Source organism: Lepidochelys kempii, chromosome 2 (genome assembly GCF_965140265.1).
Source record: "Lepidochelys kempii isolate rLepKem1 chromosome 2, rLepKem1.hap2, whole genome shotgun sequence".
NCBI lineage: Eukaryota > Metazoa > Chordata > Testudines > Cheloniidae > Lepidochelys > Lepidochelys kempii.
The window spans coordinates 180,085,347-180,102,171 of record NC_133257.1 but is presented as its reverse complement, the minus strand read 5'-3'; the positions used below and the strand labels follow the sequence as shown (position 1 = coordinate 180,102,171).

The 16,825-nt window shown below is 42.4% G+C and overlaps 1 protein-coding gene across 3 annotated transcripts in view; it reads left to right on the top strand.

The window, feature by feature from the left end:
- The first annotated feature begins 809 nt into the window (after positions 1-809).
- Positions 810-16,825, top strand: part of NME8 (NME/NM23 family member 8) — a 40,371-nt gene continuing 24,355 nt past the window's right edge. Inside the window, exons 1-7 of one of the 3 annotated variants that reach the window (XM_073332871.1) lie at positions 810-923; positions 2,767-2,803; positions 2,898-2,955; positions 5,285-5,391; positions 7,678-7,749; positions 10,117-10,233; positions 11,339-11,405. In XM_073332871.1, the coding sequence (XP_073188972.1) occupies positions 2,771-2,803; positions 2,898-2,955; positions 5,285-5,391; positions 7,678-7,749; positions 10,117-10,233; positions 11,339-11,405 (454 nt within the window). In that variant the 5' untranslated portion in view covers positions 810-923; positions 2,767-2,770. Of the gene's footprint in view, positions 966-2,766; positions 2,804-2,897; positions 2,956-5,284; positions 5,392-7,677; positions 7,750-10,116; positions 10,234-11,338; positions 11,406-16,825 lie in introns of all 3 variants that reach the window. The other 2 variants (XM_073332874.1, XM_073332872.1) reach the window with 2 other exon arrangements.

Sequence of the window (16,825 nt, the reverse complement as noted above, 5' to 3'; positions counted from 1 at the left end):
CCTGTTTCATAGCTAAAAGCTGTGGAGGATAGCGTGACCAGATGTTCCCATTTTATAAAGACACTCCCGAAATTTGGGAGTTTTTCTTATACAGTCATCTGTTACCTCCCACTCCCTGTCCTGATTTTTCACACTTGCTATCTGGTCACCCTAGTCAAGGACCATGCATGCCCACAGGGCTAGAGGAACAAAGCAGCCTGCAGTGCACATTCCACTCAGGGGACTGAGAGCTTCCTTCCACAAGGACAGGCACAGGCCATATGTCTGCTAAATCCCCGACAATGCAAAGGTGGAGGTAGGACGGCGGCGACTGATGTCAGACCACGCTTAGCCAGAGCTAACGCTGCCCACGGAAAGAAGTCCGTCCCCCCCGCCCCTCGGAAGAGCATTCGAGGAAGGACTAATCTGAGGGAAACGTCCTACTGCCTCAAACCTCTCCTTCCTTCCAAAATCCTTGCACCGCCGACCTTCGCCATTGCCAGACCGCAATGCGGCACCAGCTAGACTCTACACGCTCAGCAAGGAGAAGGGGGAGGAATTCGGACTAGCTGCCCGCTCCCCCATCACTAGCCAGAGAGGGGAGGGGAGGGGAGGGGAGGGGAGGGAAGCAGGGAGGCCGCGCCACACCGCAACCCCGCGCGGCGGCGCTCCAGCTCATCACCCGCCCCACCTCGCCTCCCTGAGAGCGCGCACCGGCCCAGTGCCTCAGAGTCGCGCATGCGCGTTGCCCTCCGAGGGCGGGTGGAGAAGTGGGCGGACAGTGGGGCTGAGGGAAGGGGCGGGGGGAGGTGGAGCAGTGACGAGGGCGGGGGGGCCAACGGTTTTGGAACGGCCTCTCTGCTTCTGGTTGGGCCCGTTGGGTGGGAGCGCCCGGCGAAGGCAGCGCGTGGGGGAGAGGCCGTTATCCGCCGCTCGCCCCGTGGGTAGGCTGAGCCGTGCGCGGAGCGTGTGCCGGAGCGCTCAGGGTGTGTGCACCGGTGCGTGTGTGTCAGTGGCTTGAGTGTCTGTCGCTTGTCTGTGTGCGTCAGTGCTGGACGTGTGTGTCTGTTGCGTGCCAGCGTCACACGTGTGCATGCCAGCGTCACACTTGTGCGTGCCAGTGTCACGCGTGCGTGCAAGCGCGTGCCAGTGTCGTGTGTGTGCGTGCAAGCGCGTGCCCCTGTTACACACATGTGTCAAGGGGTCAGTTTCGTGTTTCTGTCTGTGTGTACAGGTGTGTGCCAGTGTCACGTGTGTGCACATGTGCATCATAGCACTAGTTGTGTGCACAGGCTGTCTGTTGTGCACACACAGGTAATGCTACACTATTGGGGCTGTAAGGAGGAATATTTTGGACCCCCTCCTTACCCTTTAGCCACTCTCTAAAACACTAATTGCATTATTATCCTCAGGGCTTTGGAGCTGGCCCACAGGATTGCCACCTCCGTGCCCGCACCGCTCCCAAAAGCAGCACCAGCTCCCAGCAGCTCCTGGGGGAGGGGCGGGGCAGAGGGCTTCATGTGCTGCCCTTGCCTGTGGATACCTCCCTCGAAGCTCCCGTTGGCCAGGAACGGGGAGCCGAAGCCAATGGGAGCTTCGGGGGAGGTACCCACAGGTAAGGGCAGAGTGCAGAGCCCTCTGCCCGCCCCCCTCCTCCCTGAGGGGACCTCTAGGATGTGGTGCTGGCCACTTCTGGGAGTGGCATGGGGCCAGGGCAGGCTCTGCCTGCCTGTCCTGGCCCCACGCCGCTGCCACCCCGGAGCTGCTCCACGTAAGCGGCGTCGGGCTGGAGCCTGCACCCTGCACCTCAACTCCCTGCCCCAATCCCCCTCCTGCACCCCAACTCCCTGCTGCACCCCACACCCCTCCTGCCCCCCAACTCCCTGCCCTGAGCCCCCTTCCACACTGTGCACCTCCTCCTGCATCCCAATCCCCTTCCCTGAGCCCCCTCATACACCTGGCACCCCTCCTCTGCCCCAACCCCTTGCCCTGAGCCCCTTCCTGCACACCGCACCCCCTGCCACACCCCCTTCCACACCCCAACCCCCTTCCCCAGCCCTACATTCATGGCCCTGCATGCAATTTCCCCACTCAGATGTGGCCCTCGGGCCAAAAAGTTTGCCCCCCACCAGTTTAGATCGTGGGCTTCTTTGAATTTTTGTTTATTGCCAGTGACCTGTCCATAACTTTTACTCAAAATAACTGTGACAAAAATCTTAAGCTTATAATGAGTTATGTGCAGGTCATTAGGCTAAATATATCTCAAATAATGAATGACAAAGTTTGATTTGATGCCCTTTGAGTTGAAGCTCTCACTCCAATACTTTGTGGAAATATGTTCACATCACAACAACTTCCATTCCGCCCATTCGCTGTGTAGGCGGTCTCATCAGAGCAATGGGAGATACAGCGACATGGGGACTGAAATGTCCAGAAAACCCCAATATGTTGAAAATGTGAACTTTGTCATGTGGTTTCCTGTGCTATATCTAATTCTGTAAATAAATGGTGAATTTCAGGATAAGATCCTTAGCTAGTGCCAATCAGTTTAGCTCCAGTGAAGTCGGCTATATTTAGGGATAGATCCTCTGCTAGTGTAAATGGACATAGCCACATTGACTTTAGTGGAGCTATGCTGATCTTAATGGCCCATAGAACACAGCTTTGTGGAAAAGGCGTTCTGTGTAAATCAGTTCCCATACCACAGTTTACATGGAGCTAAACTTACGGAGCGTCGAGTATATTTTAAAAGTGTTATATGTTTTGCTGTTTTTCATGTAATCACAGGAAAATGGCAGGAAAGAAGAAAGAAGTTCAGCTACAGGTATAACTCTTGTTTGTTGTTTGAATAATTCTAGAGTTCAATAGAATTGTTGACATTTTTAGAGATATTAAATTCTGGGTTTGTTTTATTTCAGGCAGTACTAACCAGTCAAAGTCAATGGGATGAAATGTTGCTGACTAAAGGTGTAACAGGTACTATTATTTTTTCTATTAATCTCACATAATGAAACGTGCGTGCATTTTTATCAATCTTTTTATTTTTGTGACCCCCTTCCTGCCCAGTTACTTCTCACTGTGCATACACTTTGTCTTACTGCCACTTCCTGTGACTTGCCCCTCAAAGCAAAGAATGCTAGAAACCGCCATAAAGCCTAAGTAAATATGTGTTGTGTAGCTATTTTACATGAAGACTTGAAGGATTTGAAATTCGCACTCCTAAACTGGGGGTAAAACACAGGGCTGCACTGAAGCCACTCCACATCTGCTTCACCAGCCTAAAGACTGGATGTATGGTCACTGGCACTCCATACCACCTATTGTATAAAAGAAGTTCCTGGCAAATTAATCCATGTAAACTCAGATCTCATGACTCCTCCATATAACACTCAACTGTGTCTCTCACACTGGCCATTTTGGAACCTGTCAAGGTTCCTCCCCCACTCTGAACTCTAGGGTACAGATGTGGGGACCTGCATGAAAAACCTCCTAAGCTTATCTTTACCAGCTTAGGTCAAAACTTCCCCAAGGTACAAAATATTACACCTGTTGTCCTTGGACTGGCCGCTACCACCACCAAACTAATACTGGTTACTGGGGAAGAGCTGTTTAGATGCGTCCTTCCCCCCAAAATACTTCCCAAAACCTTGCACCCCACTTCCTGGACAAGGTTTGGTAAAAAGCCTCACCAATTTGCCTAGGTGACTACAGACCCAGACCCTTGGATCTTAAGAACAATGAACAATCCTCCCAACACTTGCACCCCCCCTTTCCTGGGAAATGTTGGATAAAAAGCCTCACCAATTTGCATAGGTGACCACAGACCCAAACCCTTGGATCTGAGAACAATGAAAAAACATTCAGTGTTTTACAAGAAGACTTTTAATAAAAAATAGAAGTAAATAGAAATAAAGAAATCCCCCCTGTAAAATCAGGATGGTAGATATCTTACAGGGGAATTAGATTCAAAAACATAGAGAACCCCTCTAGGCAAAACCTTAAGTTACAAAAAAGATACACAGACAGAAATAGTTATTCTATTCAGCACAATTCTTTTCTCAGCCATTTAAAGAAATCATAATCTAACACATACCTAGCTAGATTACTTACTAAAAGTTCTAAGACTCCATTCCTGTTCTGTCCCTGGCAAGAGCAGCATACAGACAGACACAGACCATTTGTTTCTCTCCCTCCTCCCAGCTTTTGAAAGTATCTTGTCTCCTCATTGGTCATTTTGGTCAGGTGCTAGCGAGGTTACCTTTAGCTTCTTAACCCTTTACAGGTGAGAGGAGCTTTCCCCTGGCCAGGAGGGATTTCAAAGGGGTTTACCCTTCCCTTTATATTTATGACAGAACCGTCACAATATTAATCCTATCACACGAAAGATACAAAGACCCAATGCACTGTGTCTGCCTGCAATTCAAACACAAAAGGGTTCTGTAGTGATGAGTGCCTTTCACATACTCCTTTGCAAAGCTGGGAATTTAAACCATACTGGATATCATGCATGGGTGTTTAAAAAAGAAAAAAAGTTTTGAAATGATTTTATGTCTGGGAAGGGGTAAGTGAAAGTCCTGATAGGTCAATATTTTCAATTACCCTGTGAAATTGAACTAATCAGCAGAGTGAGTTTTATGTTCCTATTCATGCACAATTGTATCTGGAATAAGACAAAAGCAATTGTGTTATAAATTGTGTGCTTTCAAGAGTGTACATAGTATGTATTTTCTCCACTCCCCTCAGTTTGTATGTAAGCTTGGCATCGGAATCTCTTAAATTTATTAGGAATCCTGTCTAAAGAGGGAGAACAGATCGTGTGTGAAGTGAGCAGGGGCTCAAGAGAGAGAACCAATGGGTAGTGAGTAAGGTTGACAGAGAGATAGCATACATGATCTTAGGAAGGAGGGAAACAGCACACAAAGGAGGGGCAGGACATGGAAAGAGACAACTGATAAAAGGGCCAAAGGAGGGAGAGACAACTAACAGTGGGCACAGGAAAGGAAGGGCCACCAAGACAAAGTGATAGGGGAAGGAGACATTCATATATCTGCATTCCCCATCACAGAAAATATAAATAAATAAATAAATACTCTGACAGACTAAGACATTTAAGTTAAAACCTAATTTGTTTAAGAGATAATACCAAAAATTAATGTTTTTCAGAAGAAAAAGAGACCACAAATAGATTTAGAAATACATGTATGCTAGTGCCACTGCAGGACTTACCCTATACATTTACCAAAACATTTTATTTTATAAACTATATGAAGCAGATGAGTTTCATTCTAACTTTTTATACTTTCAGTAATAGACGTTTATCAGGCGTGGTGTGGGCCTTGCAAAGCTGTGGTAAATTTATTCAAAAAACTAAAAAATGATCATGGTGAAGATGACCTTTTGCATTTTGCTGTGGTAAGGATGTAAATTCTATTTAGAAATTCAGTGTCAAATGTGTTTCTTTAGCTATCTATTTATAGGATACCTATCACCATAATATCTGAGTACCAGTGGAGTCGGTGATGAATTTGGCTTGTCTCTTTTTCTGCATGTCTTCTTAAAAGAGGAAGATCAGAGTTTAAAATGAATAGGGAAGGATCTATAATAAGAGAAGAGATAGGCTAGAATCATACAAGTTAATAATGGAAAAGACATACTAGACAATAGTGTAATGAAGAACATTCTTATAATGCATACATACTATGAGATAGAGTTGAGATTACTGGGGGAACCTTATCTCTGAATATACTGACTTGCACATTTAAAAATCCAAGTCTTAACGATGCATAACCATATAGCCTGACTTTCAAAAGTGCTCAGCACCCTCAACTTCCACTGAAGACCATAGAAGTTGTGGGTGTTCATCACTTCTGAAAATCAGGTCAGTAACTTCTTTTTGTTTTTCCGTTGCTTTTCCGTATAATTTCCTATGTTATATATAAAAAGGAACGAAGGGGGGAAGCTGAAAAACAAATAGATTAAAAAAATAAAAATGTTTTTGAGAAAAAGTTCAACCAGAAGAGCAGGTTAAAATGGCAGCTACAATGTAATGCACTAAAGATGTGTTTCACAGGTTCATTCTGAGTTCCCATCCAGATATTAAACTATCAAGCTTATAATACTTGTTAGTATGGCTGCAGATTGTTTTTGTTGCATTCTCTGAAGCTCCAGAGAACAAGATGACAGAAGCAACCTGTCCTGCCTACTGCAATAGCCATTAAAAAGCATCATGCGCTAACCATTACCATAAGAGTTACCACTGACATCTTCAGCTGTAAACAGAGCAAAACTGTCTAATAGATACCACTGTGTGGTGACTATTGGCAAATGCTCTTTTAATGGGGATCATTGTAGGTGTCCGACATACAAATGTGGATCACTACCATTAGGTCAACAGACAAGTCAGCAAGGTTTTTATCCTACAGATCTTTTGCACACAGATCTCCTCCTATTAAACTCAGATTCTAAAAATCCAACCCCATATGTATCAAATATTTAAAGCTTTTAAAATAGTCATACATACATAGGTATGTATATGTGTACATACAAAACATAGAGCAACAAGCCCAAACACCAAACAGTGGATTGTAATCTCATATCACTGAAGTCAATGAGGTTATACTAATGCAAAACCATTGTCAGATCAGAATCAGACCCCAGGTTTTCAGCCATATCTCTATGATCCAGGCTATTTGCAACCATGCGTGGCTTTTAAAATAAGAGAAGATTAAGCCTGTTCATTCCATCTGTTTTCATACATCTAGCTGCTGTCCTTTCATCTGCACTTACTTTGACATCCATAATTTATTCCCATCAGCATATGTAAATGTTTAAATCTGCAATATTATTATTTGGGGTTGTTATACCGTATCATTAACATCATACCTTTCACCCAAGAGTGACAGTATTAATTAAGGTTAAACACCCATTTTTTCATGGTCTGTGTATATAAAAACATCTTCTGTATTTTCCATAGTATGCATCCGATGAAGTGAGCTGTAGCTCACGAAAGCTTATTCTCGAATAAATTGGTTAGTCTCTAACGTGCCACAAGTACTCCTTTTCTTTTTAGTATTAATTCAGGACTTTGGTGGCCCAGAAGTGTAAACAGTTCATTTCCATTCAGGTCTCCCTTTAGTTAGTACCGCTGCTATCAATACATTGAACAACAATATTATATAGTGCTTGTGATCTAGTTATTTTAAAATAAATACTATGTTAAAACCTTGCCAAGTATAGTTTACCAGTGTTAGTTCAAACAGTTTTTGGATTTGTGTGTATTGTATATGTAAAATACATTCATAAAACAAGAAGTTACTGTTAATAAATGTTATTCATGGGATTCTCAAATCTTTATATAGTGTGGACCACATCTTAACAGAGAGTTAATACAATAGACCACTTTCCCTCCCATTGAAATGTCATGGGACCTTCCTATGTGTGATCCTATGGCATTCCAATGGCAATTACAGCCATTACTTACCTCAAAAAGCAATATTAGGACAGAGTACCTTTAATGTGATTTAGCAGCTGTAAACAAGAAGGAAAGCCTGTCCCATGTGACCAACAAAGTTGATAACCCGCAAGTGTTTTAAGGACTACTATTGGTCCACAGAACCACGGTTTGAGAATCATTCTGTAAAAGTTCTCAAATATCTAGCTAGCTAGCTATAATTCATAATCTATTTGCCCTTATTTTAGGCAGAGGCTGACAGCATTGTGACCCTGCAGACATTTAGAGACAAATGTGAACCTGTTTTTCTCTTTTGTGTTGTAAGTTCAACAATCATCATCAGCTTTTATTTTCGTGCTGCCTATTTTTGTTGTTTTTTCAGTATATGAAAATAAATGTAAAGTTGTACAAATGTGAATTATATCTTTACAATTTTAGTGTATAGGATATTGTTGCATATTGTACATACCAGTCATTTTATCAGTGAATCATATTTTATATGTTCTTGGCATGCAGAGAGGAAGGGGTATTAGCATAGTTCTTCTGCTAACAGGGAAAGAAAATTCTCCATCTACTATAGTACATTATGCCAGGCCTGGTTGCTAACTCTGTAGGCAAGTGGTTTTTTTTCTACTTGGAAGTTTTGAGATTTGGATTCCAGCAGCTAGGGACTAATAACCAGGGTGCATTAAGCAGACTCCACTCTATATGACTGCAGCCACATGAAATTAACAGCATCTCTGATCTCACCAAAAGCTATCCAGTTCCACTGTGCTGCTCATGCATATACATGGTGGGGCAATGAGCAGAAGAATGAAGCACAGAAGGAAGAGTAGTGAAGGAAGCTGTGGGGAAATGGAGGAACTAGAACTGAGATGAGGAGAGACAAACAGTGGAGGGAAGAAACCTGGGAACAAGGTGGATAGGAAATGAAAGCAAGAAAGGTCTAACTCTGTACCAGTGAAGTAAATGGAAACTTTGTGATTAACTTTAGTGGGCTAAAGGTCAGATCCCAAAGGAGAAAGCGAGTAACCAAAAAACAAGAGTAGTCAAAAATGGGGATGGGAAAATGGAAAGAGATGGAAACAAGGACAGAGAACAGCAAGAGAGAAGGAAAATTTAGGCCTGATTCTCATTAATACTAAGGTCCCTTTACACCATTTTATCAATGTAAATGGGCCTTATTGTGGATATAAATTATGTTTACACATGCTTTAATGCCTCTTTATATAGCTAGAACAGTGTAAAGGGATTTTAGTGTAAATAAGAATCAGGCTTTCTAAATTCTTTCCTTCAAATTTATTTTGAATTTTGAGCAAATTAATTCTAAGTGAATTTGTGCAAGGTGTCTGATTGCTAGCCCGGGACATTTTGTTGCACTATTTACTGAGGACCAGATTTGGCAGTCCTTAATTGAGCAAAACTCTTATTATCTCCAATAGGAATTTTGCTCAAATAAGGATAGCAAATTTTGGCCATTTCAGAACAAATACAGCTTGGGCATCAATAGTAGTAGCATCCTTATCCTGCCACATACCCAATTTGGAGGAAGAACTTCTGATGGTGAAAACAGGGCTTAATTTGTAATGAAAAAGGTGCCGGAGCTCAAGCAATTTTTTTACACTCATAACTGATGCAGCAAGCCCAAAGGTGCTGGTGCTATGAACCCAAGCTTAGAGGTGGAAAGGCTAAGTCCTGGCACAAATTAAGCACTGAATCAGAAGGAAGTTCATTCTGTATACCTGTGGTGCCCCAAATTTTCCTATAGCACCCCCCTCCTCACCTGTAACAGAATTTGTCTGCATGCCTGCTTCCTCTCCCCCTCCCCCCGTTACTACACATTTGGCTCTGCAGAGGAGAAGCTGGGGGCAGAACTGGGGATGGGAGAGGACCTGTAGCTAGAGACGGAGTTGTGGCTGGGGGCAGAGCGGAGCTGCAGCAGGGGGTGGAGTGGAGCTGCAACTGGGGGCAGAGCAGGGGGTGAATAGAGCTGTGGCTGCGGGCTAGCCTGGGTTCAGCTTCGTGCCCCCCTGAACATTCCTCTGCACCCCACAGTTTGGGGACCACTGCTCTATACCCTTTCAACTGCTGGCCTTTCAGCGGAGCTGCCAACACAGGTAACAGTCCAGTCATTGCCAATTGTGACCGTGGTCTGTGCTAAGTAGACAACTGCTCAATAGGAACTTGACTGAGACCACCTACTCATTTCATGTAGGACACTGTTGAGCAGTTGGATGATAATTTTAGGTTGTCACCCAACTAGGCTATATTTGATGTGTTGAAGATGAAATGCTCTGTATCCCATTACACATCTCTTAAATTAGACATTGAACTCCATCGCAGGTCAAGCCATTTCAATAAGAAAATGCCAGATTCTAAAATGTAAACCCTCTGAAACTTTTGAGATAAGAGCTATGTTAAACAATAACAGAATAACAAATAATAGGAATAACAGTCAGTTTTCTTTGATAGCACTAATTTTAGCCCTGTGTTTTTGATTCATCACCTGTTTTGCAAATCAGTCTATCTGCAGTGATACATTGCTACAACTTTTAGTTTTAGAACACCGTATCATGGTAACTGTCTATTGCTGGTCAAAAATAGATTGTGTTAGAGGTCAATTAAATGTGCAAAACTACATTAGTAGATCTTACTGAGAGTTTTATTTTATCATTTATTTTTTACAGGATGGCAAAATTATAGCACTAGTGCGAGGCACAAATGCACCACTTCTCAGTAAGACAGTAATAGAGCTAGTAGAAGAAGAGAGGAAAATTTTAGCCGGGGAAATAGAACGCCCTCAGGTACTCACTAGATAACTGTTGTCTTATCAAGTTTAAATATAAATGCATATTATTATTACATTTGCATGGTCTCTTTCCGTGTGTGGTGTTGTTTTTATTTCTTTTACTGTTGATATTTCGTTTTCATTTTTGTGGATACCACTATCTTTACCATGAACTGGCATGTATCTCATCTTTTAGAAACTTCCATTAAGTGGTACTCATCCACATGATACTGGTAATTTTACAAACTGATCTGTATGCAGAGGAGGGATTCTTCACTAACAAAAATATAACCAGCATAAAAACTAATTTTGTATTTATCTCTTTATTTATTTTTATACTTTCAATGCTGGAGATTTTTCTTATTATTTTACTAAGGGCTCGAGAGAATAAGGGAAAGGGGACAGTTCTTACCGAATTCCTCTTTCCAACTGAAATGCAGGTGAAAGATTTCTATTTATCTGTATAGATGCAAAAGATAAATTGTAATGGACTACAACTCAGTTAAGAAAAATCAGAACAAATTGTCTTAGTTCTGCATAAGATAGCATTATACCCTATCAAATATATTATTTAGCTTCTAGGGATAAAACTGCTGAAGAGATAACTGGTAACTGAGTTTGGTGACTTAAATAAATTATTTTTCTTGTGTTAGCAGCAGCAAGCCTGCCCGTTTCAAAACCCACTTGAACTTTGTGAATAATTGAGATTAAATAATTTAGTTGTGCTGCTAGAATTTTGGTGTTTACTTTATATTCTACATTTAGCAGAGAAATAGGTTGGACATTTCCACAGTTATGTCCATCTTTATGTTTCTTTCTGGGCTGGCACAAGGTTTCACAAAATCTGCAAAAAATGTTTAGAAGCAGAAAAAGAAGCAGCTTAAATGTTGATGTTGGTATTATCTTGCACTAAGTTAACGCTGCAGGGAGTTTTGCAGAGAGGGGAAGCAGAGAAAGAACAAAGGAGTGACTTGCTCAACATCACTGGCATAGTCAGGAATGGCACTTAGGTCTCATGATTCCCAGTGAGCTATCCACTGGCCCATACTGCCTCAATATTAACTTCATACTGACAGTATAATTTTATCAGAATAAGAACATGAAAACTGCAATTTTCTTAGGTACAAGAGCTTGTGTTTTTAGAAGAGAAAGCATCAGAAGATTATATTGAAGAAACCCAACTTGAAGGTAAAAGATATTTTAATTATTTTAAAATTACTACTACAAAGAAAAAACTTAAGTATCTTGTTAGGTATTTGGTATTAGGATTATGTGTGTCCAGTCATAACATTTTCCTTTGGCTCATTTGAGATTATGAGAGATTATTGTGGAAGGAGTCAAATATCACATGCAGATGCATATGAATGTCGTAAAATGATCAAACTAATAACAGACATACTTATGTTGTTATTATTAATTATTTCTATAATGTCTGAGATCTGGATCCAGCTCTATGAAGATTTAACATGATGGAGCGCTCAATGTCTATAGCAAAGGGTTTAATTTGAACTTTGAATTATCTTCTAACGTAATATAGCATCCATGACAGAAAAGTTATGGTAAAAAATGGTGACCAAGAATGACATGGCACCTAAAAGCTGTGCATCTTGTAAAGGCCTAAGAGTATGAATTTTGTTGGGGAACAAATGAGAGCCCCGTTTCGCATACAGTATCCTCCAGAGTCTCACAGAAAGGAGTCTGATTTTGTTAGTGGTACATATGAAGGACAAAATGTCAGCAAATATGCTGAGTGCAGCAATTACAAGATCTGTAGCAGCGTTGTTTTTTCCGAGATGTTCACGTGGCCTTGTCCATCTGGCCTACCACAAGAAGTGCAAGTCAGAATGACTGCTCATGCATTTTGGAGCACAGGCTTGTTCTAATGCCTGGTAGAACTAGTGACCCAATGAAGAAATTAAGAGATGAGTAAAACTACCAAATCCCTGGATTTATAAGACTTAATTAAGGAAAGTCAAATTAGATACCATCTACAATCTAAGCAGTTGCAGGCCAACTATTTGGGAGGTCTGTAGTATCAGCAAAAAGCAAAACAGGCCCAGGAGAAAAGGCAATTTGAAGGCTAACAACAGCGATACAGTATTTCCAGCCCTTTAGCACTTCTATCCAGCTCTTCTTCATTGAAACAACACTTTTGAAATGCGACTTCAGAGCAGGGCTGGCCTTACCATGAGGCGAACTGAGGCGGCCGCCTCAGGTGCCAGACTGGGGGGGGCGCCACTAGGACCCAGAATGTAGAAAATTGTGTCTGCTGCTGGTGCATATGTATTCTCTCTGCTCTAGATGCAGAGATGGTGGAGTGCTGTGCTGGAGGAAGGAGGGCACAAGAGACATAACTGGTAGGCAGGAGAAAAGGTGAGAGGGAATAACAGAAAGCAGCAGGAGCTGCAGGGAGAGAGGAGGAGGAGCCTCTTATGTACCTCTCTAGCACCCCTAGGAGCCTGATTAACGCCAGCTTCTCAGGGAGCTTCCTGTTTCCTGCTGCTTCCCTGAAACCACTTGAGGAGAACAGGCAGTCAACTGAAGTAGTAGGAGCCAGTTAGGCCTTTAAGACGCTGATATCTTTCCTCACTCAGGCCCTGCTACCAGCCTGCTTATTTGTCCCCTTCAAATGAGTGTTGAGAGCCACTATAGCTGGCACAGAACAGCAGTCATGAGTGAAGGAAGAAAACACCCCTCTGGGGCAGCATTCGGTAAAAGAAAGAAAGCAAAGGAAGCTTTTCTATCTAAACAGGAAGGAGCTCTCCTAAGATACATAGACACAAATGTTCACAGTGAGCCTTCCGGCCCCAGTGAGGATGTGAGTGATGAGGAGATGCCTGATCTTCCAGTTAGAGTGCAGGTGACCTGGCAGCTACTGCAGCATCCATATCTCCATCTCAAATGGATGTAACCGTGCACATTCCTGAAGAAAAGTGTAGATCAGAGAAGAGAGTGGTGTAGGTGCAAGAAACAGTTGCTGCTGAGTTTAATTCCTTAAGTCTAGATAATCCAGGACTGAGTGGACCCACTTGAGCAGTAGCCTGAGGGAATTTCTTGTACTGCATGGGCCATAGCAAGTGAAAAACTTCATGTTCCCCAAAGACAATGAAAATAGAAGTTTCCATCCAACACATTACTGGCGTGAAATCCCCAATGGTGACAAAGTGGAGAGGCCATGGCTTATGTACTCAAAAGCCCAGAATGCTGCACACTGTTTTTGTTGCAAACTCCTCCAGTCTAATGTTCCAGACACATGGGGTTCTACAGGAACAAAGGACTGGAAAAATCTGGCTAGAAATCTGGCATGCCATGAGACAGCAGCAAATCACCAGAGAGCATCCCAGCGGTGGAAAGAGCTTGAGATGAGACTAAGGTTAAAGGCCACCACAGATAATCAGCATCAAGAGAAGACTGCATCAGAGTCTCTTTACTGGCAAAATGTTCTGAAAAGGCTCATTGCCATTGTGAGAATGCTTGCTACCCAAAACCTAGCACTGCGTGGCACTTCAGATCAGCTGTATGTGCCAAACAATGGAAACTTCCTTAAAACTGTGGAGCTGATGGCTGAGTTTGATGCTGTACTCCAGGAGCATCTAAGAAGACTCACCACCCCACTACCTTGGAAAAACAATTCAAAATGAGATCATACAGTTACTGGAAGAAAAGTCAAACAGAAGATTGTGGCAGATCTGAAGTCAGCAAGATATTACTCTGTTATTCTGGACTGCACACCTGACATCAGCCATACAGAACAAATGACTTTAATGGTGCATTTTGTAACAACAACAGAACCTAGTGAAAATGTCCCTGCAATGGTGACTGTCAGAGAGCATTTTCTAGAATTTATTGACATTGATGATACTTCAGGAGCTGGTATGACAAATGTGCTCCTTAAAAAGCTGGAAGATACGGGAATTACGATAGCTGACATGAGAGGTCAGGGCTATGATAATGGTGCCAACATGAGAGGAAAGAACAGAGGAGTGCAGACACGGATCCAAGAGTTAAACCCTCAAGCTTTTTTTTGTCCCATGCAGTTCTCATTCATTGAACTTGGTGGTCAGTGATGCAGCGTCAGCTTCTAGTGAGGCTGCTGAATTCTTTAATATAATTCAAACCATCTATGTATTTTTCTCTGCATCAACTCATAGATAGCAAATTTTGAAGCAACATCTGGGAATATCCTCTCTGACACTGAAACCACTGAGTGCCACACGATGGGAAAGTTGAGTGGAGGCGATAAAGCCTATCAAACACCAAATTGGGAAGATAGATGATGCCATAGTTGCCATTATGGAGGATAATGCTATGACAGGAACTGTTTGTGGGAGAACAGTGGTAGAGGGAAATGGAATCACCAGAAACATACGTAACTTCAAATTTCTGTGTGGCTTAGTGTTGTGGCATGACATACTGTTTGAAATAAATGTTGTGAGCAAGAGACTCCAAGGTGTTGACCTTGATATATCTGGAGCAAAGGAACAACTGGACAAAGCTAAGTCATACCTACAGTCTTACTGGTCAGATGAGGGATTTCAAAACGTTCTGAAGAGTGCACAGAAGTTGGCCGAGGAACTTCACACTGAAGCAATTTTCCCACCCATTCAAGAATACAAGAGTCACCGAAGAAGAAGACATTTTGATTACGAGGCACGGGATAATTCCATAAGAGACCCCAAACAACAATTCAAAGTTGAATTCTTTAACCAGGTGCTAGATTGTGCAATACAGTCAAAGAACATTTCATGTAGCTCAAGAAACACAGCAGTATATTTGGGATGTTGTATGATATTCCAAAACTCCTCACTATACCTGAAGAAGACCCACACCAGCAATGCAGGGCACTAGAGACAGTGTTGACAAATGATGACATGCACGATATTGATGCAGGTGATTTAGGTGATGAACTGAAAGCCCTTTCAAGATACATTTCAGCAGGATCAACTCCAAAGGCTGTTCTGGAATATATGTGCACAAATAAGATGACCACCTTCTTTCCAGATGCTTTTGTTAGAAGTATGCTCTGCGCATACTTCTAACGCTTCCTGTAACAGTTGCCAGTGGAGAACGCAACTTCTCCAAGCTGAAGTTAATAATAATACATCTACGCTCCACAACGACACAGGAGAGGCTAGTCAGCCTTGTAACCATCTCAATAGAGCATGAGCTGGCCCAGACTGTGGACCTTCGGGAAGCAGTTCAAATCTTTGCAACCAAGAAGGCACAGAAAGCACCACTTCGATTATTCAAACAGATAAAAATGCCAGTGTTTATTATGCAGACAAGAAAAGTTACATTTGCTGTTCAGGCGTTTGAAAGTTAAGTGTTACTTAAAATTTTTGAATGAGGCTTTTAAGTTGTTAGTTCTCCTTTATTGGGGTAGGTAGCAGAGCAGTACCACAAGAGGAGTAGAACAGGAAGAAGGCAGAATTGAGACCTTTCAAAGTTTTGGCCCAAGCGAGGGGTCATGGGGGCGCCATTTGAGCTCCCCGCCTCAGGTGCCAACATGTTGTGAGCTGGCCCTGCTTCAGAGCTTTCATGCAAGAATTAGGGCAGTTGTTTGTTTCAGGAAGGTAGTTCTTTTCAATCTCTGTTAAATTTATCACTCTTCAGCCCTAGCTCCTAGGGCTGTAAATGCTTGTCATTCTCCCCAAAATAGGGTTCTGCGAAGGCAAATCTCAAAGAAGAAAGAAGCTAAGTAAATCCATTTATTCATATCTGAATATCAGTGACAACATAGCAGAATTTTTCGAAGCTTTCACGTTTCAACGCTAACTTCGAGTACTCAGCAGCTAACCTTTAGTGACCTACTGCACACCATCCTTGCATCTCTCCTTGCTGGTTATCCCTTACTACAAAGACCCTCCACCATTCCTTCCATAACAACTTTCTCAAGATTTTTTCCATCACTGTTCCTAATGTGACAAAGTACATAAATTTACATCTCTTGATTTCTGACATCAGGGTCTGCTTCTCTCCACTAACATTTCTAACATGGACAAAAGGCAAATGCCTAAGAGATCCACAAGAATCTTCACCAGCACCACACCTCAAAAGCTTCAGTTCCCTTCTTGTCAGCGAAATTATCTTCCCACCATTCACATCCATAAACCACTATGGAAAAAAATAAACTTTTCACCAGTTGCATCTTTGAGAAAAACTGTGGCATCATGAAATATACAAAGGAGGCCATAGCTGAGCGAGTCATCCCTAGTTTTTCTTCCAGTTTCTTTGGAACAGGCTCCTTGGTTGGATATATATGATCCTAAATAATTAAATTTCATCTGCTGCCTCTACAACTGGTCTGTTAATGGTGGTGCCCTCTTGCATCCTGTTTTTATTAGCTGTGTTTAACGTTCATGCATTTTGTTTTCGTTGTAAGCAGGAATAATCTGTATTCCTCATTAGTTGTTTTTGCAGACCCAAACATTTGTTGCACTGCATTGGTGGTTGTAGCAAAGAGCATTGTGTCATCACAAGATCTGAGGTTGATTAGGAGAGGTCCACCAATGAAAATCCTACCTCCTTCCACTTTGCCAAAACCTTCCAAACCTTGTCTCGTAATAAATTCTGTGCATGTGTTAAAGAGGCTTGGGGACAAAATACTC